This window comes from Leptodactylus fuscus, chromosome 1, assembly GCF_031893055.1.
Source record: "Leptodactylus fuscus isolate aLepFus1 chromosome 1, aLepFus1.hap2, whole genome shotgun sequence".
In the NCBI taxonomy this organism is placed as follows: domain Eukaryota; kingdom Metazoa; phylum Chordata; class Amphibia; order Anura; family Leptodactylidae; genus Leptodactylus; species Leptodactylus fuscus.
In genome coordinates this window covers 337664548-337687302 of record NC_134265.1, presented here as the reverse complement: position 1 = coordinate 337687302, position 22755 = coordinate 337664548, and the positions used below count along the sequence as shown (strand labels likewise).

The 22755-nt window shown below is 42.7% G+C and overlaps 1 protein-coding gene across 2 annotated transcripts; it reads right to left on the bottom strand.

Moving 5' to 3' along the window:
* Nucleotides 1–1687: 1687 nt before the first annotated feature.
* FAM114A1 (family with sequence similarity 114 member A1) lies at nucleotides 1688–22473 on the bottom strand. 2 transcript variants are annotated; one of them, XM_075261310.1, is made up of 14 exons: nucleotides 22303–22473; nucleotides 19411–19697; nucleotides 17606–17693; nucleotides 16677–16787; nucleotides 15567–15661; nucleotides 13539–13673; nucleotides 11797–11949; nucleotides 11549–11672; nucleotides 9963–10048; nucleotides 9308–9478; nucleotides 7727–7866; nucleotides 5562–5634; nucleotides 4634–4687; nucleotides 1688–4119 (listed from the first exon to the last, which is right to left on the bottom strand). In XM_075261310.1, exons 2-14 carry the CDS (start codon nucleotides 19687–19689, stop codon nucleotides 4024–4026), a joined length of 1605 nt encoding a protein of 534 aa, XP_075117411.1. In that variant the 5' UTR covers nucleotides 19690–19697; nucleotides 22303–22473; the 3' UTR covers nucleotides 1688–4023. The 2 variants fall into 2 exon arrangements, with proteins under 2 accessions (XP_075117411.1, XP_075117412.1); XM_075261311.1 differs by having other exon boundaries at nucleotides 19411–19694.
* Between the last annotated feature and the right edge of the window lie 282 nt (nucleotides 22474–22755).

Genomic DNA, 22755 nt, shown 5'->3' with positions numbered 1-22755 from the left:
ATTTTTTTTAGGGGGTTCGGGTAACCTTATACACAACAAACTGAATCTGACTCCATCAAATCGATTCTCAACCAATTTTGGAAAATTTGCTTTAATAGTCAAAGCTGATATGCAAAGGTTGTAAGAAAGAAGTACGCATACGGTTAAGCAGAAGGATCCTAAAAATAAATATCTTCATATACATATCATTCTTCATGAATACGGCCACAATTTCTGCAATCCTAGAGAAGGGACACATGCGGGAACCTCTAGACTCTCCCCGTGTCCTCTAGTGGGACAGTCTGACCTTGTCGGTATACTTATAGCTGTATGCAAAACATAGGGTCCATGCTGCACATGATAGAAATGTAATTCATGATATGTATTTAGAATAATCCATTTAGTAAAGTTTCTAGATCACTTATGCAATAATCTCACACATGAAGTATTCAGACAGGACTGTAATATCATCCTAAATTATGAGAGAATTGTATCTGACAGCGGTTTAGTTCTGTAATGTCATAAGCATATAGAAAATATACAAAGAACTCACACATTGTGTTTTACACGTAAAGCATTGCCATTGAAGTGGTATTGGGATCTTCGAAATATTAAGGGCTCGTTCACATGGGGCAAGAGGGGGTGGATTTTGATACCGAATCCACCTCAGAATCCGCCCCCTCACAATAGAGGTCTATGCAGACCGCTAGCTTCCATTTTTCCGTGAGCCGCCCTTTCTTCAGGCGGATTCTGCGGCTGGGTCAGCCCTGGCGTCCGCCTCGGGACAGCACCCTCCAGACTAGGCCCGTTCATTTGGGTCTACTCCGGAGCGAGAAGCCGCGACTGCAAGTACCTCATGGGCGGAGCCAGATATACTTACATCATCAGTTTGTGGTCACAAAAGTTTCCACTCCTATTAAAGGTCCCTAGGTGAAAGCGTTATGGGTCTGGGAGACATTTTGGATCTGACAGACTCCCTTTAAATCCAATAGCTTGATTCTTCTCTCCTATAACAGCTTCTACCTGGGATAGTTGGAAAGCCCACATACACATTACACCTGGGGTGGGCAATTAATTTTCCCATGGGGCCGTATAAGAAATTGAAACTATGCTAGAGGGCCGCGCCACGGCAAATTTAGCTCCACCCACTTCTATGTTGACTCCGCCCATTCCCAATCATCTTTCCATGCCCCCCCCACACACAGTATAATCCTCCTACAGTCACCCGTACATTATATGTCCCCACATTATAATGTCCCCTCCAACTGTCTCACAGTATTAAGTCCCTCACCTGGTGCCTCAGTATAAACTGGGGGAAACTAGAAACTGGAGCAGCTGGAGGGGGACATTAAACAGTGGGGTAGTTGGAGGGGGGCAATAAATTGACAGCTGGAGCGGGACATGAAACTGGGGGCAACTAGAGGGGGACATTAAAATCAGGAAGCTGGAAGCAGACATTAAACCGTAGGGGTAGCTGGAGGGTGACATTAAACTGGGGGCAACTAGAGGCAGACAGGTCCCCCTACAGCTTCCTCCACGGTTTAATGTCCCCCCAGTCTGTGCCCTCTTCATCTACCCCCAGTTTCATGTCCCCCCCCTCCATTTCTCCCTCAGTTTCATATCCCTCTTTATTTTCCCCATTTCATGTCCCCCCCCCCTCCATCTCTCCCCCAGTTTCATGTCCCCCCCTCCATCTGCCATCTCTGCCCTAGTATAACATTCCCCTTCCATCTCTGCCCCTAGGTTGGTGAGACACACACACAGATAGACAGACACATATAGACACACAGACACACATATAGACAGACACACATATAGACAGACACATAGACAGACAGGCACACATATAGACAGGCACACATATGGACAGGCACACATATGGACAGGCACACATATGGACAGACACATAGACAGACACACATATAGACAGGCACACATATAGACAGACACACATATATAGACAGACACACATATATAGACAGGCACACATATATAGACAGGCACACATATATAGACAGGCACACATATATAGACAGGCACACATATATAGACAGGCACACATATATAGACAGGCACACACATATAGACAGGCACACACATATAGACAGACACACATATAGACAGGCACACATATATAGACAGGCACACATATAGACAGGCACACATATAGACAGGCACACATATATAGACAGGCACACATATGGACAGACACACATATAGACAGACACACATATAGACAGACACACATATATAGACAGACACACATATATAGACAGACACACATATAGACAGACACACATATAGACAGACACACATATAGACAGACACACATATATAGACAGACACACATATATAGACAGACACACATATAGACAGGCACACATATATAGACAGGCACACATATATAGACAGGCACACATATATAGACAGGCACACATATATAGACAGGCACACATATAGACAGACACACATATAGACAGACACACATATAGACAGACACACATATATAGACAGACACACATATAGACAGACACACATATATAGACAGACACACATATAGACAGACACACATATATAGACAGGCACACATATATAGACAGGTACACATATAGACAGGCACACATATAGACAGGCACACATATAGACAGGCACACATATAGACAGGCACACACCCTCTCTCTCTCCCCCCTGCAGCTCACCTTACATCTCTCAGTACTTTATAACATGCTCCACATCTCCATCTTCGGCCGGCACTAAGACACGCCCCCCTAGACACGCCCCCCCTAGTCAAAGCTGTGCGGGCCGGACTGAATAAGTCAGAGGGGGCCGGACTTTGCCTAGGTCTGCATTACATGGTTGGCCGACCTCCCCAAAATCAAAGGATTTGGCAGACATTTGTCTAATATGTATGGCCAAGGAACAATAGAGGCTGTATCTTGGGAGGGTGAGAGTACTAGGGAACCGGGTGAAACTCTTAGTTGGAGTTCCTCCCCTTTAAGGGCACAGTTACCATTTCTATAAGTAAGGTCTTAAGCGATATGGAGAGACCTTAGTATTTCTGTGACATGCCCCCTGACACCACATTTCCTATTCCATTAAACATTATATTATTATAGCTTCTTATGCAGAAAAATACTTTTAAATAATTATTGAGAATTAAGTCTGAAAAACCTATTCTAAAAAGTTTGGTTTCTTTTATACAATGTGCAAATGTGCATGTACCAGACACAGCGCCGATTCCCAGCTGACATATATTATAGTTGGCTATTTGGTGGCTTATAGTAAAGCCACCATGGTAAAAGGGAACACGTCAGCAGGGCAGATTCTCATTGGATTATGTCCTCTGCTCAATACACCATCAAAGCTTAAAGAGGTTCTCTGGGCTAAAAATATTGATGATCTTTCCTAAGGATAAGTGACTACTATCAGCTCTGTGGGGGCCACCTGCCAGCTGTAGTAAACAGCTGATACACAGAGAATAGAGTAGGAAGCGGACAGCGCTGTATTGTGTGTAGTGGCCAAACCAGGTTACTGCAAATCAACTCCCATTCATTTGAATGTAACCTAAGCTGCAGTACCTCAATTCAGCCACTACACAGAGAACATAGCTGTCTGCTTCCTGCTCTATTCTCTGTACATCTGCAATGGGAATAGCAGGTGTCTGATCATCACACATCTGATATTAGTGACCTATCTTTAGGATTGGTCATCAATACTTTAAACCCAGAAAACTACTTTAACTGGTGATCATATCTGCATCCATTAAATGACCTCTAAAAGTACCAAAAAGCAAGAAACCCCTTTTACTTGACTTCTTAAGAAAACTCCTCTTAACCATTCTGACCCCAAAGTGGATCATGCGATCCCTTTTAGCTCTGCTGAATGGCATAGGGGACTCTTCCAGTTTCTAAAGAGTCCAGGGACGGCTCACTTTACTGACTGGTACTTTGGAGGATCAATTATTGGGAGAAACAATGTCCAAAAACTCAGCTTTGATAGTGCTTTGTACAAAGGCCATAACCTAGCTGTGCTGTATATGAGCGGTTATGCTTTAGACGAGGTAGCCTGAATGTGGGAGAATTGTAGTATAGGCAGGAGGAGCCGGAACGCGTCCTGGATGTAGGTGGTGCTGTTATTCCCCTGTAAAATGAGGAAAAAGGTTATTTATATTGTAGCTTTCCATAAAGGAAGATAATAATGCACATAAGTATAAACTATACACTGGGACAATCTTCTAAGCACTCTATATAGAGCTACAACTTATTACAGACGTGCACTACTGTCTAGTACAAAACACTGGTGTACATGGCGTCCGTCATTTTACTGGACAAAACAGCACAGCATGCTGCACTATTTTGTCCAGCATTTTTTAATCTAACAGATATAGATAGGGTCTGCAGGTCTTTCAAGATAATATTATATATCTGGGAACTGTATTCCCGGAGTATCCCAATGATATGCTTTCTTCTTACCAATACAACCGGTGGTGTTCACACTTGGTGATCTGTTGGGGTCTCAGTGGTGTCCCCCCCAACAATCTAACACTAAGCATCTATCGTCTGAACAGCTGATAAATGTATTATGCTGGAAAACACCTTCAAACTATGGTTTTGTATAGGATTATCATTCTTGGAAAAAGATAGAGCTATATTACCTCCAGCTGTATACTGGTGACCATAGGGTTCAATACTTCTGCCTTCAACTTGCTCTGTTAAGTAAATATAATTATATAATTGAGTATTCTCCAGCATGTATGTGCAAGATGTAAATATATATATATATAAATAGAGAGAGAGAGAGAGAGAGAGAGAGAGAGAGAGAGAGAGAGAGAGAGAGAGAGAGAGAGAGAGAGAGAGAGAGAGAGAGAGAGAGAGAGAGAGAAGTATATATATATATATATATATATATATATATATATATATATATATACACATACATACACATACTCACTCACACACAGTACTGGGCAAAATATTTAGGCAGGTGTGGAGTAAGAAGTGCAAACTCAGAATGCTTTCAGAAATAGAAATGTTAATATCTTATTTTTGTCAATCATCAAAATGAAGTTTATAAACAAAGAAGAAATCTAACTCCCATCAATATTTAACGTGACCTCTCCTTTGCCTTCCATCAGTTCTTCTAGATACACTTGCAGACAGTTTTTGAAGGAACTCAGCAGGGAGGTTGTTCCCGCCATCTTGGAGAACTAAGCCCAGATCGTCTGTAGATGTAGGCTTGCTCCAATCCGTCTGTCTCTTCGTGTTATCCCAGACAGACTGGATGATGGTGAGATCAGGGCTCTGCGGGGGCCGTATCATCACTTCCAGGACTCCGCCACCAAGGGCAAAGGTCACATCAAATATGGAAGGATTTAGATTTCTCTTTTGTTCATTCATGTAATTGTATTCATTAACAAAGTAAGCCATTAACATTTCTATATCCGAAAGCCTATTTACTTTGCAGCTTTGTCCCCACATCTGCTACACTTTTGTACAGTACTGTATAGACACTGAATATATAGGCCAGCAAAGTATCTGTCTAAACTATCTTAAACGAACAAGCACACAATATACCATACTTACCCCGGCGGAGGTGAGAAACTCAGAAAAACTTTTTGACAGGGAGGATACTTCCTTACACATAGCGCTGGTCAGCCTAAAGGGCAAAGAATAAAAATGATGTGCTCCAATTTGACACCAATAAAAACCCCCAAAAAGGATCTGTTCCCTTTTTTGACATGTCTATTTTAGTAGAGTGTTGTATTCTACGGGAAATTCTAATTCTTCAGCATTGTATGTTATAATGTTCCTGTGTTATTGTTTCCAGAAATGTACGGATAAACTGGGTGTTACCATTTGGGTGGGTCTGACATTGTCCAAACAGTGTCAGGCTGTATAGAGACACACCAAAAGGAGATTGGTGATGCCCAGTTGTCAATTTCTAGGAGGAATACCGTATATACTCGAGTACAAGTCGACCCCCCTAATTTTACCACAAAAAACTGGGAAAACTTATTGACTCGAGTATAAGCCAAGGGGGGAAATGCAGCAGCTACTGGGAAATTTCAAAAATTAAAATGGTCAGAGTTTTTGGGTGCAGTAGTTGCTGGGGAAGGGGAGGGGGTGTTTTGGTTGTCTGTCTGCCCCTTCCCTGAGCTTGAGGACTGTCCCCCCCCCCCACACACACTTGGAATTCAGCCTGGCTGAATATAGGGGATCTGCAGTGCTCCTATTAACCCCTTCCCGATGGAACAGGAGCACTGCAGATCCCCTATATTCAGCCAGGCTGAATTCCAAGTGTGTGTGTGTGGGGGGGGGGGGGACAGTCCTCAAGCTCTTTTTCTGCTTGACTTGAGTATAAGTCGAGGGGGCATTTTCAGCCCCAAAAACTGTGCCTAAAAATTCGGCTTATACTCGTGTATATACGGTAATAGAGAAACAGCACTGCGTTATAAGAAAAGATGTACCGGAATTGTTATTTCAGAACAGCTCGCAGGCCCCTTAAGAAGGGACAAAGACATACAAATTTCACTGGTGAACATAGGGTGCTCAATGTGCTGTATCTCAGATGGTGCTCAGATACGCTCTCACTGGCTATGGCACATGTTAGTCTAGGGCAGAGGTTCTCAAACTTATTTTGTCTACCGCCCACTTCGAGAATTAATTATTTTGTAGCGCCCCCCCCAAAATTTTTTTACTTTACTACATCTTAAGAATCACAATCGCAGTCATTATGTTAATAATTAAATTATGTGTGTCATGTGAAAATAAGACTTGGATTTACCTTGTACGGAGTTTCCTAAAGGACCTGGCTCCTCTGCCCACTAGCAGCCTGCTCTATATAATAAAGCTTTATCCTAGTGAACAGAGAGACCAGGTCCTTTAGCCCAGTAGTTTTTAGACTGCTTTATATAAGAAAGCAGCACTTATTCCACACACCCCCCCCCCCTTCAATCTCACAGCAGGGAGCTAGGTGATGTGTATGTGATGTGTATGTGTGGTGCAGACACAGGCTGGCTCCGTACACTCAGCCCCCCCCCCTCTCTCCCCCCCACACAGCAGGGAGCTACGTCATGTGGCTCCCTCAGCAATGAGCAGGGGGCCAGGTGCTAGTGTCCATAATGAAGTGAATAAAGTAAGATAGTGGACACACAAAGCAGTTTTGCTGAAGCAGTGTATTTAGGAAAAGTCTTACATTCACATTAACAAGCAGTATAGATAGAATCATTGTTATGATACCACCCCTTTAAATTAGCCATCACCCCCCAATCTTCTCTGTGCCCTTTACTGCCCCCCTATAGGCCTCCAGCGCCCACAAGGGGGCGTTATCGCCCACTTTGAGAAAGACTGGTCTAGGGCTACACACAGTATTATGTAAATGATGGCAGAAGTCCATGTTAATAATTTGTATCCTACAATCCAATATTACACACTGGTTCCATAGAATTACTGTACAGAGCGCTTATGTTCCCACCAAATGTAAAGTTAATAGTTGATGTTTTTACCTCCTGATCCTACATATCCCCTGGAGAGAAGTGGCAACAACACCGCATATCATATACCAGTATCCCCAATCATCAACCCAATAAAGAGTGCTTAAATACCTAAAATCTTCATCTGCACCCCTCTCATGAATTTGTACCATTTATCACTGGTGCCCAAAGTGGCATTAATGTAACTATTCTTATTAATGATACATTTACAGTTCACTAGCGGTTGCATTGCTTGTATTATATTTGTATACTCACTTGGCTAAGACCACAGCCTGGTCTTTTACCGGTTTTTCTACATCTTGACCATGCAGTATGAGCTCCGCCACCTTATGTAGTTGCTCAATGCAACGCGCTGTAATTTCTGCCAGACTTTCAACAGATTTCATGTATATATCCTAAAAATAAATAAGAAATCAGTATTATTTTATTATATTATAGACCAAACAACATGAAAACTCCTAATTATTACATTTTCTACCATTTGTCAAATCAACACATGTGACCTAGTGAATACACATGAGCAGTCAATATACAATAATAGATAGTATGGAGCGCAATATGTGTCTGCCCGAAGATACTATTAGGTCATATATAATAAAAACGTAGGGCAGCTTTTGCAGAAGATGACATCTAGTGGTCAGATTGTACTGCATTGGAGAAGAAGTCTACTCAATGTAAGTCTAAGTTCACGTCTGTGTTGGTGGCCTCACTCTCAGAATCCACAAAAAATTGCAAAACAGAATATTCCTGCATGCAGGACTATATTTGTCCACTGGAATGGAAGCCCAACAGCCCCCATTATATTCAGTGGGACATTCTAGCCTCCACTGGTGTCCATCATTTTAAACATCCCATTATTATTATTTATTTATATAGCACCATTAATTCCATGGTGCTGCACATTACTGTATTAATTCCATGGTCCTTTACATTTGGGGGTTACATACAATACACAGAATATACAGGTAGATATAATACTAACAGTGACCGACTGGCACAGTTGGGATAGAGGGCCCTGCCCGCGAGGGCTTACAGTCTATGAGGGAAGGGGGGTAGAGACAGAAGGAGAGGGGGGAGACTGTACAGATGGCGGTGCGGTGATAGTGTTATTGGAGGTTGTAGGCCTTCCTGAATAGGGGAGTCTTCAGGGCCTTCTTGAAGCCTGTGATTGTGGGGGTCAGTCTTATGTGTCTTGGTAAGGAGTTCTATAGTATGGGGGATGCATGAGAGAAATCTTGGAGACGGTTGTGTGAAGAGCGGATGAGAGCAGAGCGGAGTAGGAGGTCATTGGAGGATCTGAGGTTACGTGTGGGCAGGTAGCGGGAGGTTAGGATGGAGATATACGGAGGGGACAGGTTGTGGATGGCTTTGTATGTTAGCGTGAGTAGCTTGAATTCAATTCGCTGGGCTATAGGTAGCCAGTGGAGGGACTGGCAGAGGGGAGCAGCCGATGAAGATCGGGGGGTGAGGTGAATTAAGCGAGCAGCGCAGTTTAAGGTGAACTGGAGGGGGGCGAGGGTGTTTCCTGGGAGTCCATGGAGAAGGGTGTTGCAGTAATCTAAGCGGGAGATTATGAGGGCCTGGACGAGCATCTTGGTAGTATCCCATACTTATTTCTATTGTTCCCTTCTATAAAGAGCAAAATAATGGAATCCAGTCTGGCGATGGTCATGTGAAAATACCATTAGGCTAGGGTCACAAACAACGGAAAGCCAGACTACTAAAACAGCGGTTACACGCGGACATCGGCAGACCCCATTGATGATGATTTTTGCAGCAAAGATGTGAACTTAGCCTTATCAGGTTACCATTACTAGAAGATGGCAGATTACTTACTTCAGAACTCATTTTTCCCTTCCCCTCAGCTTTTCCTCCTTCTTCACTGGCCTCTGCTGGGTTATCCTTCACCACTTCTGTCTCTTCCTGAAAATTCATGGCCACCTTTTCATGTTGTTGCTCTGAGCACAGGCTCTCTGCTGATAACCAGTCATGAGCCTTCTTCATCGCCTATATATGTGGTACAGTTACAGCCATTCTCAAAATGTGATGTAAAACTTCCCAAGTGCCCATATACGTAATAGTATATGACTAACACAGCCGTAAGATATCTCATATATTATTTATAGAAGTCTACAATTCGCACGTCAAGGCTATAGTACTAGTTGATGGGTTTGTAGGTGTTTGATCCCCACTGATCCAATACTGACAACCTATAATATACAGCAATACAGATCACAATGGTGTTTTACTTCATATTGGATTTTCAGCGGATCTCATGGATCAGTCACACCGAACAATCATAGAGCAAATACATCATGTAAACACATGCAATACAGCTCTGTAATATGGCTTTAATGTCAACATAAGGCCTTAAAAGGAATATTACCAGTAATAAGCAAAGAGGAAACCAAGAAAACAAATGTGTATCAGTATAATAAACCTGCTTTGATGCCACTCCAAGTCTCGGGGTACCTTGGAGTGTAGGTAATACCTTATTGAGCTTGTCAGGGGTAGCAGCGACATGCAGCTCAAATAGTAACTCGGTAAGCATCCGCGTAAACTCTTCTGGCTCTTCTCCTGTGTAGAAAAACAGAAGGGATTTACTAGTGAAATATATACTCGAGTATAAGCCGAATTTTTCAGCAGGTTTTTGTGCTTAAAAAGCCCCCCTCGGTTTATACTCGAGTCAACAACAAAAAAAAATGTATAGAATCTCCCATAAAATAGTGGAAAAAAAAAAAAGCTTTAAAAAATAAAAGTTGTAAATCCCTCCTTTCCCTAGAATACATATAAAAGTAGAAAATGACTGTGACACACATACACATTAGGTATCCCTGTGTCTACTGAATATAGGGGAGCTGCAGTGCTCCTGTTCCATCAGGAAGGGGTTAATAGGAGCACTGCAGATCCCCTATATTCAGCCAGGCTGAATTTCAAGTGGGGGAAATAAATCCCAGTCCTCAAGCTCACGGAAGGGGCAGACAGACAACCAAAACACCCCCTCCCCTTCCCCAGCATCTACTGCACCCAAAAACTCCGACCATTTTAATTTTTGAAATTTTCCAGTAGCTGCTGCATTTCCCCCCTCGGCTTATACTCGAGTCAATAAGTTTACCCAGTTTTTTTTAGGTAAAATTAGGGGCCTCGGCTTATATTCAGGTCGGCTTATACTCGAGTATATACGGTAAATTGCTAAAATAGTATTCGGACATATATCACAATAAAAAATGGCACCAACCTTATTCAGCGCACCATGTGAATATGACCTGGGGGTGTATGTATGTACAGGAGCAGGTTTTACGGTTTTTAGTTGCTATTATTTAAAAAAAAACAAAAAACTGCAAACATGCATTGAATTTGTTTAAGCTGGGATTAAAAAAAAAAAAAAAAAAACCACAAAAAAAAAATCTGCGGATACAAATGCACATTAAGTGCTACCAGCCATTAGCTATAACTACACATGGTGTCCAATGGATAAGATACGGCAATGCTGTAAAGCCATCACATTGGAAATAGTAGGCAGGATAGAAACCGGAAAAAAGTCATGTTTTTGTCATGCTCTTAATCTGAATTGTACTTAGGCAAACATATGAAGACTTATTCACACAACTGTATGTTAGGGGATATGTCTGAGCCTTGTAATAGAGAAATACAGCACAGAATCTTTCCAATGACCTCACTAACAAAAGGCATGAAGACAGTGTGCACAGAGCCTTACACTTGTTCATTATGTTATTCCTAGGGCTAAGTTCACACTAGCTTCAGGCTGTCCGTTGTTCTGGCCCATTAGCGGACCAAAACAATGGACAGCTAATATAGCTCGCGCATACAGAGCCCGACAGAACCCAATGACTATAGTGGAGTCCATTGGTGTCCATTGTTTTTAAAGTAAAAGTGCTGGATAAAAAAGTTGTGCGGTCAGGAGGACGTTTTTGTTCGCCAATGTCAAGCAGACACTGCCACAAAGTCACCTATCGGAGACTACAGTACAGGTGTGAACGCCTTGTCCATGAAAAATACAGAGATGTAGACATACATATGTGTATATATCAAAAGTGACATTTCCTTAAAGGATACCTTCAGCATTGCTTTCTTCTTCATTCTCAAAATCCTTGTGAAGGAAAATATCCTTGATAGCAATAAGATCTGCTTTTAAGCTTTCCAATGTTTCCTCTCCCAGGGTAGATAAATGGGCTTGGACCTGCGAGAAGGTACAGCCAAATATTATAATAATAATAATAATAATAATAATAATAATAATAATAATAATAATATGTTCAGATTACACATCAGCAATCCACAGTCCAGTATCTCTTGTATATTACCTTTGTCTCACTTTCATTGGAGAGTATTTCCAAAGCTTCCAGATGGGACAGTCCCTGGTACTCATCGAATAACATGCCATAGTGTGCCGTCCTCTCATCCGACACTTGCTCTGCAAGCCTCCGCTTCTCTTTTTCTTTGGCTTCCCTCAACATCTGCACAAGGACATTGAAAAGTCTTTCATTTAGCATGTATTTCATTGGATATCTTGCAGGATTTCTCTTTATTTTCTATCTTGTGCAATGTCTCCCATAATAACGAGTCCTCCATATATTGCACATGCGTCGTTGCGTGGCTAAAAAGTGCATAAGTGCTAAACAGGGAGAGGGGAGAAGGCTTCGCCTAAACTCCTCTGGCAGTGGCTTATCTTTCCATTAACAAAAAGTTTAGGGAGCTGAAATCTGACTGCCCGATCCCGATCTCCAGTGATGTCTGGCCCCCATAGACATGATGAGCCAGACCTGGTGTACCGGATATCGGTTTGGCCAAGTCATACACAATCTGTCTATAAGGTCAGTCAGACACTATGTGTTACCACTAAACGGACAGACCAGCACAATGGAGAGGTTTTGATGAAGGGTCATAATCGCCCCAACCTAGGGTAAAGAGAATCCTGGTTCGGACAACACCTTATAACATGGGTAAAGAGACTGGCACCATAGATGTCACCCAATATAACTCAGGGAACCACTTATTATTATTCTCTGTTTTAGTATTATTAGAGATGTGCGAACGGCGTTCGATCAAATTGGTATTCGATCGAATATCAGGCTGTTCGATATATTCGATTCCAATCGAATAAAACGCGGCAAACGCAGTAAAATTTCGTATCCCCTCCCACCTTCCCTGGCGCGTTTTTTGCACCAATAACTATGCAGGGAAGGTGGGACAGGAACTACGACAACGTAGGCATCGAAAAAAAATTGGAAAAACCCATTGGCTGCCGAAAACAACATGTGTGTCTGATACATAAGAATAGTGTCGGCCATCTTCGTTTTGGAGTGATAGGGAGAGCTTGTTGTCAGTGTGAGAAACATACAGTGAACCTGCCAATTATGCAGCAGGGGACGTGGGCGAGGACGTGGATATCCAGCTGGGTATCCAGTCCACAGTCGAGGTACTGGAGAGGGGCTGCCAGCACCCAATTCCTTCATCCTCCTCCTCCAACCCCAGCCCCTTCATCCTAATGTAATTCTTAAAAAACTAAATTTTTTTTTAAATTTAATTAATTTTTCATGGATACCCCCCAAGGGCCTGCAAAGCAATTTTTTAGAGCTCCAGCCCAAGGGCCTGCAAAATTAATGTTTTAGGGCTCCCCCCAAGGGCCTGAAATCTAATTTTTTAGGGGTCACCCCAAGGGCCAAAAAATAAATTGCTGCTGGTGCACGTTTTTTTCCCCATAGACTATAATGGGGTTCGATATTTGTTCGAATAGTCGAATATTGAGGGGCTACTCGAAACGAATAACGAATATTTCACTGTTCGCTCATCTCTAATTATTATGTTTTTGCTATTAGTTATTGTTTTCAGTGGAGGTCAAATGTGTTAACCAAAAGGATGTCATTTTTGTCTCTAGGATGGAGAATCCTTATGGGTACGCTCACCACAGTCTATTAAGACATATGGTAAGGGACAATCTAAGGTACAGAAACCTATTAAAAGAAGCAGCTATGCAAGGCCCTTACATTGCATTCACTGAGGAAAGACAGCACAGCGTCATGACATATGTTCTCGGTCTCATTACCTGAGATAAAGACGCCGTCTTCTGCATAAGAGTCTTAGTTTTCTTAAATCCTGGGTCACTTTCAGCCAGCACATTCATTGTTTTTTTTCCAATAAACTCCAAGGCATCAAGGCCGCCACTCAAAACAGATTTACCCTAGAAGAATTGTACAACATGATGGGTCACTAGAGTGTAATATAAGTAACTAGAAATACACAAGTACTGTACACAGTTTTCGATCTTTCCTTGATACGGTGCTCCTTGTATCCTGAGTACGCATTAGGGCATAGGTAATAATACGAATAGGTCGACAGCACAAACTTAGAATAGACAGTCTGGTGCGGCTTATAAATCTGGTTTGGCTTTAGACTGTCTAATCTAAGTTTACACCCCCTATTAGTTGCTAGTTTATATAAAAAATTCTAAGCTTTGCACCCTTGACAGACAGGTTCCTGCTGCAGGCACTAGGGGCAGCTTAAAGAGCTGGCACCATAATCACATTTATTATCTATTTACAGAATAGGTTAATTTAGTGTCTGATCACTGGTGGGTCGCACCACTAGGACCCTACTAATCACAAGAACAAGGCTCCTTTGTCCCCTGACTGAATGAAGCTATGGTTGTACATGCACACTGTCACTCCACATCAACTCTGTAGGAAAAGTAAAGATGTAATTGAATGGAGGAAGAGAGCACATGTTTAGCTATTGCTACATTTTAAATGGAGGACAAGAGTGAGCAGTGAGCGTTCCAGAAGCAGAACCTCCATCAGACACTTATTACTTATCCCATCCCATGGATAAGAGACAAGCTGTGATTGTGGGGCAACCCCATTGATGAATAGCACTTGTACATAGATATCTATAACACAGCATACAGTTGGCAACTAGCGGTCACGGCAGACAAAGATTTTAAGTTTCCAATAAACGAAAGAGGATCTCTGGGACATTAATACTCTTGACCTATAGTATAGGTCATCACTATTAGATTGGTGAATGTCCTTCTCAGAGTTTCCAATGGAGACTTCATCGCAGAATCCACTGAAAATCAGAAGAGGAAAAAGAACTATGTCCACCGCCACTTTCTGTTTAAAGGGATTCTACCATTAAAACCTTTTTTTTGTGGATAAGACGTCGGAATAGCCTTTAGAAAGGCTATTCGTCTCTTACCCTTAGACGTGGTCTCCTCTGCGGCGTTCCTTAGAAATACCGGTTTTTACCGGTATATAAATTAGTTCTCTCGCAGTGATAGGGGTGGGCCCCAGTGCTCAAACAGCGATGAGGGCATCCCCACCGCTGCCAGAGAAGTGTCTCCAAGTGCCGCCTCCTTCTTCGTCCGCAGCGTCATCTTCAATGTCTTCTTCTGGCGCAGGCTCGTAACTTCTAGGCCTCGGGCAGAGGTCACGGGAAAAATGGGTGCTTGCACAGTATTGTTAGCGGCCATTTTCCCGTGGCCTGTGCGCCTGCTCTGCTAGAAGTTACGAGCCTGCGCTGGAAGAACATGTTGAAGAGGACGCGGTGGACGAAGAAGGAGGCAGCGCTTGGAGACACTTCTTTGGCAGCAATGGGGATGCCTCCATCGCTGTTTGAGTGCTGGGGCCCGCCCCCAACGCTGCGGAAGAACTAATTTGCATACTGGTAAAAGCCGGTATTTCTAAGGAACGGCGCAGCGGAGACCACGTCTAAAGGTAAGAGACGAATAGCCTTTCTAAAAGCTATTCTAATGTCTTATCCACAAAAAAAGGTTTTAATGGTAGAATCCCTTTAAAAATGACGGACCCCGACAGGCCCCATTATAGTGGTCCGCATCTCCATTGTTTAGATTCCCCTGAAGGACCCGGACATTGGAGAGCCAGCGCTAGTGTGAACCTAGTGTTAGCTGTTTGTAGAAGCCATGGTGCAGTGCTAGATACGGAGTTCCTTTTACTGCATCTCAGCTCCCCTTCAAGTGTATGGTGGAATTGCCAAGTCTTTGCATAAAGTTGCCACATATTCCTGATTATCCTGATAATAGATGACCCTTTATACATGCCAGGGAATGATATCTTACCGTGTTCTGTACAGCATTAGTTAACGCTGAAAATACTCCACGGCCTGCAGTGGGTGAGGTGGGCTCCGCTGGGCTATCACCCTTTTCTGTTGATACTGCAAACGGACAGGTGAAAAATATTACCCTATATTAATACAACAATATGCCATAAGATTTTTCTTCCAAAAGCCAATACTTTTTATTTTTTTAAAATTCAAGTTGCAAGCCTTCATGGGGGTGAAGAATGGCATTAAAATAGTTTTCATGTGAAAATAAAAATGTTTACATTTGTAGACAATTAGAAGATAAACATTTTTGCAAATATAAATAATTAAAAATTTTGAGGGGATATCGTCACTCCATAGGGAGAGAACCACCAATTAGGTGTGTGGAGTCTTATTAAGCCATGAGCGCTCCACTGTGCAAAGGAATATGGGAAAAATATGCAAATCTGACTTCCATGATGTAATTAGGAAGACTCCGTCTTCCTAATTACATCATGGAAGATAGACTTGCACATTCTCAGTGAGCGCCCTCTATTGGTGTGCATTCTTGAGGCACTGGCTTCCTAATTACATCATGGAAGTCAGATTTGCATATTCTTCCCATGTTCCTTTGCACAGTGGAGTGCTCATGGCTTAATAAGACTCCACACACCTATATTGTGGTCTCTCCCTATGGAGTGACAATATCCCCTCAACCCTGTCTAAGCCTCTCACCTCTGCCAGGTCAGTCCTCTCTGCGCCAAGCTGACGGGATGCAAGAACATCGAAACAGCTGTCTTTGGCTGAGAGACTGTACCTGGTAAAATCCCAACATCATTGCAAACAAAGGCCTCCTGAGAAGGTCGGCATGATGTTAAAGGGAGCGCCCTCTATTGGTGTGCATTCTTGAGGCACTGGCTTCCTAATTACATCATGGAAGTCAGATTTGCATATTCTTCACATGTCAAACTTTTGAGGCATTTTAAAAGTTTTCTCTAATGATCTTAGCGTTGACTTTCTGTGGTTTATCACTTTCAGAAACCCAGCCATAATATCCTTACTGTGGTCATACGTGAGGTGTGCTCGCTTGATAACCTGTCCACAATAAGGCAATCATGGCTGGGTTAGTTGTGGCATGTATATTCACCTTCTCCATCTCCGGCCTCAGACGCTCCTGTCTCGCCACTTTCTTCAGACTCTGATGTTCTGATTCTTAATGTGACTCCTGCTTTTTCTTTCACTGCAGAGATCCCATGCCCTGGGTAAAACAGAGATTACACATGTGAAGCTGCCGGTATTGCTCAATACTTTTACAGAATTAGTTATAGAAAACTTTAAGGTCAATGCTGTAACAACATTTGTATCATTGTAGTCAAATATGGATGTGGAGCTTAGTCTAGGAGTGCAAGGATTGGTTCTGCATTTTCTGTTTGGAATATTGAAATAGAAAATCCCCAGCAGAATTACAGCTCCACCTTAGCCAGGTCCCCCACCATCTCTGAAATCGGGAGTATGGTTTTCAATATTCTGCGTGTGTGGAAAATACTGTGGATCCTCTAGGTGTACTCTAGGGGACGGACCCCTGAATACACCTATGGCCAGGTGACCAAAGACAGATTATTAAATTGAGTATTATTCCTAGAGTTACATCACTAGATACACCTGGTTGTTGCTTACCATGAAATGATGGTGGAGTCCGTGTTATATATCATGTCTACAGCAGGCAGGGCTGGGCAATAAATCATAAAATAACCAAATACCAGCTCAATTACCCAACATGAACTCGCTCACATTGATTTGACTTATTTTGCCTCCGCGCCATCCTGTCTTACTACAGGATACGTCACTAACTGTGCACTGTCCAGACAGGATTGCTGATGTGTGAATAACCCAAACCAGAATTCAGTGGATTATATATAGAGGTCATGGCATAGCAGAGGAGAGTCCTAAAATAATTGTCCAATAATCCAGGTAAAATGTTCAATTAATTCTAATTTTGTTCTAGATCATAATGGCTCAGCCCTGACCGCATGCTTTACTTTTTTCAGCCATTACTATAGTATGGGGTGCACTCACCTACAGTGGCACTGGCGGATGACAGAAGAGATTTGCCCCACGTTCCCCAGGTGCTCCAAGTGCTTTCCTTAGCACACGCCTCGGAGTCCTATAACACAAATAGGACACTTCTGAATAGTCTGTACTACGCACTGAAGAAAATCAACATCACTGGGTAACACATAGGACAGATTTACAATACATGTTTTAATTCAGGAATGGATCCATGACGTTACCGGTGTTAGGTAGTGTCTTCATGAGTCGATGCTTCTAAGCTAAAAGCACACGTTGTATGGATTTTCCAAGCAGATTTACCATTGAATGCATTGAAAACATCAAATACAGTATCAGTAAGAGGAAACTTTAAAGGGAGTCTATCAGTAGAACCCAGAATATCAGCTGGTCAGCTGTATGAATGGTGTCTCCCCCTTGTGAATCGCTGCCTCAGCTGCCATGCTGTTTTTACCAATATGCGAATAAGCTCTTTGGGGCTGTGAGTGGCAAATACAGTCATGTATCTCTATATACACCATTGTGTTCTATAAACTCTATTATTAATATGTCATCCATATTGTATCCTAACACATATACTATGAGGTGAGGTCACTCAGAGTGTGAAGTGATGCAGGCACAGACTTTCTGTAAGCCATTGTTCCGTTATCTCCAAGGCCGGAGTTGTCTGGCACCAGCATGTCATCTTATCTCTTTTACCATGATACATCTAGGATGTCAGCTCACACAAGTATTTTGTATCCTTCTTTGTTTCATGAGACAGTCCATCCCAGTTTGGAAAGTTATAATGAGATGCAGATTACATTAGGCCTCAGCCAATAGCCATGTGCCAGACTTATCTTATAACTCTAAAACCAATCATATTATACTAATTAGAATACTAATTAGAATAGCCAAGCCAGCTCTTTGTCTGATTTGTACTTAAACAACCTTTTTCCCCCATTAAAACAGAAGACTTTTGATATACAGAATGTGTGTGGTCTGTATTCTATGTTCTCCCGAGCTCGTGACATAACACATCTTTCCCAGATTCGGATACCGATGGCATCTACCCCGGGGCATTCCCCCAACAGGGCGATGTAGGTGTTGTTGCTTACCTCTTTGGAGTAACGTTGTATAGCGTTAATGGCATTTTATGAAGGAATCAGATTTGGAGTTGGTGGTTTGGTCTAATGGTCCTGCCATTACACATCTTATCTATTTCCTGCATGTAAACTGACATGTCGTGCAAATTTATAGAATGTCACTATATTCTGCAGATTTCACTCCATTCAATGTGAGGGTTGAAATAACCTTTAAAGGTATTTCCCAGCCCCCAATCAAATTTTCATCCATAGGAACCGAATTCTCAAAATTGAAGCGAGTCCTATATTTATAGCATATCCTGTGATATTTCTGCAACAGATCTGCCACGTGTGAATACATCCAGAGAGTATGCTCTTACGGCAGCTTTTGGAGAGGATTTCGAGGCAGTCAAAAACACTCCCAAGGAATCCGGCAGCAGAAAGGCAAAGCCGATTCTCCATTTCTGTACATGTGATTAGTCTCCTATAATGGGACTGATTGGAGTAAGCCCTCTTGCTGCAGCTTTAGCAGTGATTGTGCTGCAGAAACAGGAGCCAGAGAAGGCAGGACACTTCATTTTAAGGTATGCTAAAAAAAAAAAAAAGCGTCCGTCACTGCCACCACTGAAAACAATGAAGGCAGATTGGGGCCAGTTTCTGGATGTGCCTCACAAACCTCTCCAAAAGCTACAGTGTGAACATAACCTAAAACTGTGCATAAGAAGCTCTTGCTCTAGCTGATATACATACTAGATGTTTATGCTCTTCTTGCTCATCCTTGGAGTCGGGTCCTTGTTCTAGGTTCACGGTGTCACAGCACTCCTCAGGATTCGGCTGGGGTTGCGCCTCCTCAGGTACATGCTCTTCAGACTTCTGTGTTGGTTCGTCCTGTGGCTTGTCGTGTACCTCTTCATTTTGGGGACTGTTTTCTGGCAGAGACTCTTCATTACCGCTTAGGACAAGGTCTGCAATTTTCTCCAGCTCGCTCCCGCTGGTCTCCTCTTCTGCTTTACTGCCTTCGCTTGACATTTTGACTGCTGGGAAAAGAAATATAAGTAATGTAAGGCTATAGAAACACTGAATGGACTTACATTGGCATTATATGGTGTATCCGGAGTGCTCCTTTATGTCAACACAAGAGGCATAAGGAACTATGGTGCGGTTAGTTTGGGTGATCAGACCTGTGACTGGAACGGGATTCTCTCTGGTAATACGTCCATATTATGCTTGAAACTGGCCCGAAGTGTGTGATCATGATCAGTAGTTCATAGTAGCTCACATGAGTGTGCGTGTCAAAGAGGTGACATGCCATATATCTCCCATAGACCACTGGAGAAGTCACCGCATGGCTCAGTAAAATACGTGCCCCTCCATGTTGTATGGGCCCGATGGTCATTGCATCTCGTGCAGGCCCAATAAGGGAAAAGGTACCATGACCATGCCCTTCACAGGACTGCCCTAAAATAAATGCAACCCTATGGATCTATTTACACATCCGTGATTGGCCCATCAAAAAGATAAGACGTCCAAATTTTGTCACAGACCCTCAAGTCAATCAGATGGTGCATAAATAATAATAATAAATTTTATTTATATAGCACCAACATATTCTGCAGCGCTGTACAATTTGTAGGGTTCAAATACAGACAGAAAGATACATTACAAAGAAAGTCATTTCACACAATGGGACTGAGGGCCCTGCTCGCAAGAGCTTACAATCTATGAGGTAGAGGGGGTGACACAAGAGGTAGCAGGGGCGGCATTGCTTATACAGAGGTCAGACACTTTTGTAATAGAGGTGACTGTCATTGCATAAACATAAGACTTTATGAGCCGTCGACAGTTGTGTCCTTTAACATGTGGATGGAGCTTGGACCTATAAAGTTATCCTGAGATGACATCATATCATGTGGGGTAATGTGGGAGCAGGGACAGGGGAGGGTTAAGGGTTTACGTTAGACATTGTGATAGGCCTGTCTGATAAGATGCGTCTTTAGTTTGCGTTTGAAACTGTAGAAGTTGGGAGTTAATCTGATTGTTGGGGGTAGAGCATTCCAGAGAAGTGTTGCAACTCGGGAGAAGTCTTGTATACGAGCGTGGGAGGGTCTGATAATAGAGGATGTAAGTGTTAGGTCATTGAGTGAACGGAGAACACGGGTTGGGCGGTAGACAGAGATGAGGGAGGAAATGTATGGAGGTGCGGCATTATGGAGAGCCTTGTGGATGAGGGTGATAACTTTATATTTTATTCTATAATGAATAGGCAGCCAATGTAGCGACTGGCACAGACCAGAGGCCTCGCTGTAGCGTCTAGACTGATAGATGAGCCTGGCCGCTGCATTCAGAATAGATTGTAGAGGGGAGAGTTTAGTGAGGGGAAGACCGATTAGTAAGGAGTTACAGTAGTCAAGGCGAGAATGAATCAGAGAGACAATAAGTGTCTTTAGTGTATCTCTGGTAAGGAAAGGGCGTATTCTGGAGATGTTTTTGAGGTGGAGGTGACATGAGCGTGCAAGTGATTCAATATGAGGGGTGAAGGAAAGGTCTGCATCAAACATGACCCCGAGGCAGCGGGCCTGCTGCCTAGGAGTTATAGTAAGGCCTGAGACTACAATGGATATATCAGGGACAGATCTATTAGATGGTGGAAACAGTAGTAGTTCAGTCTTGGAGAGATTTAGTTTCAGATAGAGCGAGGACATGATATTAGAGACAGCAGAGAGACAGTCACTGGTGTTCTGTATGAGTGCAGGGGTGATGTCCCGGGAAGATGTGTATAACTGGGTGTCATCAGCATAAAGATGGTACCTGAAGCCAAATGTAAATACAGCCTAACCAGGCCACTGCTCATGAGAGTATATAGAACTCCGTATTCTACAAAGTAACATTTGGGGACTTGTTTTTAGCACCTACTAGTATATGAGTTATATATAACCTAATAGCACACCGTATCAGGGTGTATCACCTATCCCCATGATACATCTCAGCTCTGTACTGGATACACCTGTGAAGTAGTATTTGCTCTGTCCCTTAGTTACGTCGATAAACCGATCAGTCAGAGAGGAAGCAAATACTGTATATACACACAAAGTATCCAGAGAAAGTCAGGGAAATGTACATGGACAGTCCGCACACGCTCCACAGACAGGAAAAGCTTTCATGTTGGTTTGCTATGATCAGCACGTCGCAAACAGGACAATGGCAGAGTTGTTTACAGTGCTAACATATTGTGCAGCCGGCGCTGAATCCTGACGTCTTATAGATCAGTGCACATAGGAGTATATAGGAGTATACGCACAGACAATAGCGAGTATTCAGGTTCTGCACCTATCTATCTATCTACACACCTGCAGATACATGTACTTGTGTGTATATTATATATATATATATATATATATATATATATATATATATATATATATATATATATAGTGATTAGTTACAGTGTACAATTATATTACACATAGCGGATATAGTAATATACGTGACGCTTCACTCCAGATACTCTCCTGTGTCCCATATAAAACTTTTTGCAACTTCAAAAACTTTCAGATCCTAAAGAAAATTTACAATTTTTGTCTTTTTTATCAAAATCCTCTAGCTTTGTGATGGTCAGAGAAGCGTAACCCTGCAGTCACCTACCTCCAAACAGCCAGATGTGATCACCAGCAGCTACACACTGCCACGCTGTATGCTCCCTGCTTAACCCTCCCCTTGCCGGACACAATTAGCTAACCTATGGAGTCAGGGCAGTGCTCCCCCCTCACACCTCAGGAGTCGTACAATATTACATACAGCATTAATAACGTCTGTCCTCTGACTGCGAAAGGGGTCAAACGACCGCACTGTGCTACGTCTCAATCTTGTTCAGATGTGATAGGGTTAATAGCCAGGATCTCCACCCTTGAATGGACAATTGTGACTGATAAAGTTATTGAAGAAAAAAAAAAAAAAACTCTCTGCAAACACATCCAGACACTAGAGGAAAAGAAGTCTATAAAAAGTGTCTATGGCTGCGGACAATCCAAACCTATCCTGGTGTTAGATGGGCTAGGGCATGCTGTTACCTGTAGTCCCGCGATATATACACGCTGC

Coding starts and splice junctions, on each gene's coding strand:
- FAM114A1 (XM_075261310.1), bottom strand. CDS start 19,689: ATGTCAAGCGAAGGCAGTAAAGCAGAAGAGGAGACCAGCGGGAGCGAG. Junction 16,788..17,605: donor ATCCGCCAGTGCCACTGTAG/GTGAGTGCACCC, acceptor TGTTTTACCCAG/GGCATGGGATCTCTGCAGTG. Junction 4,120..4,633: donor TCACCAGTATACAGCTGGAG/GTAATATAGCTC, acceptor CTCATTTTACAG/GGGAATAACAGCACCACCTA.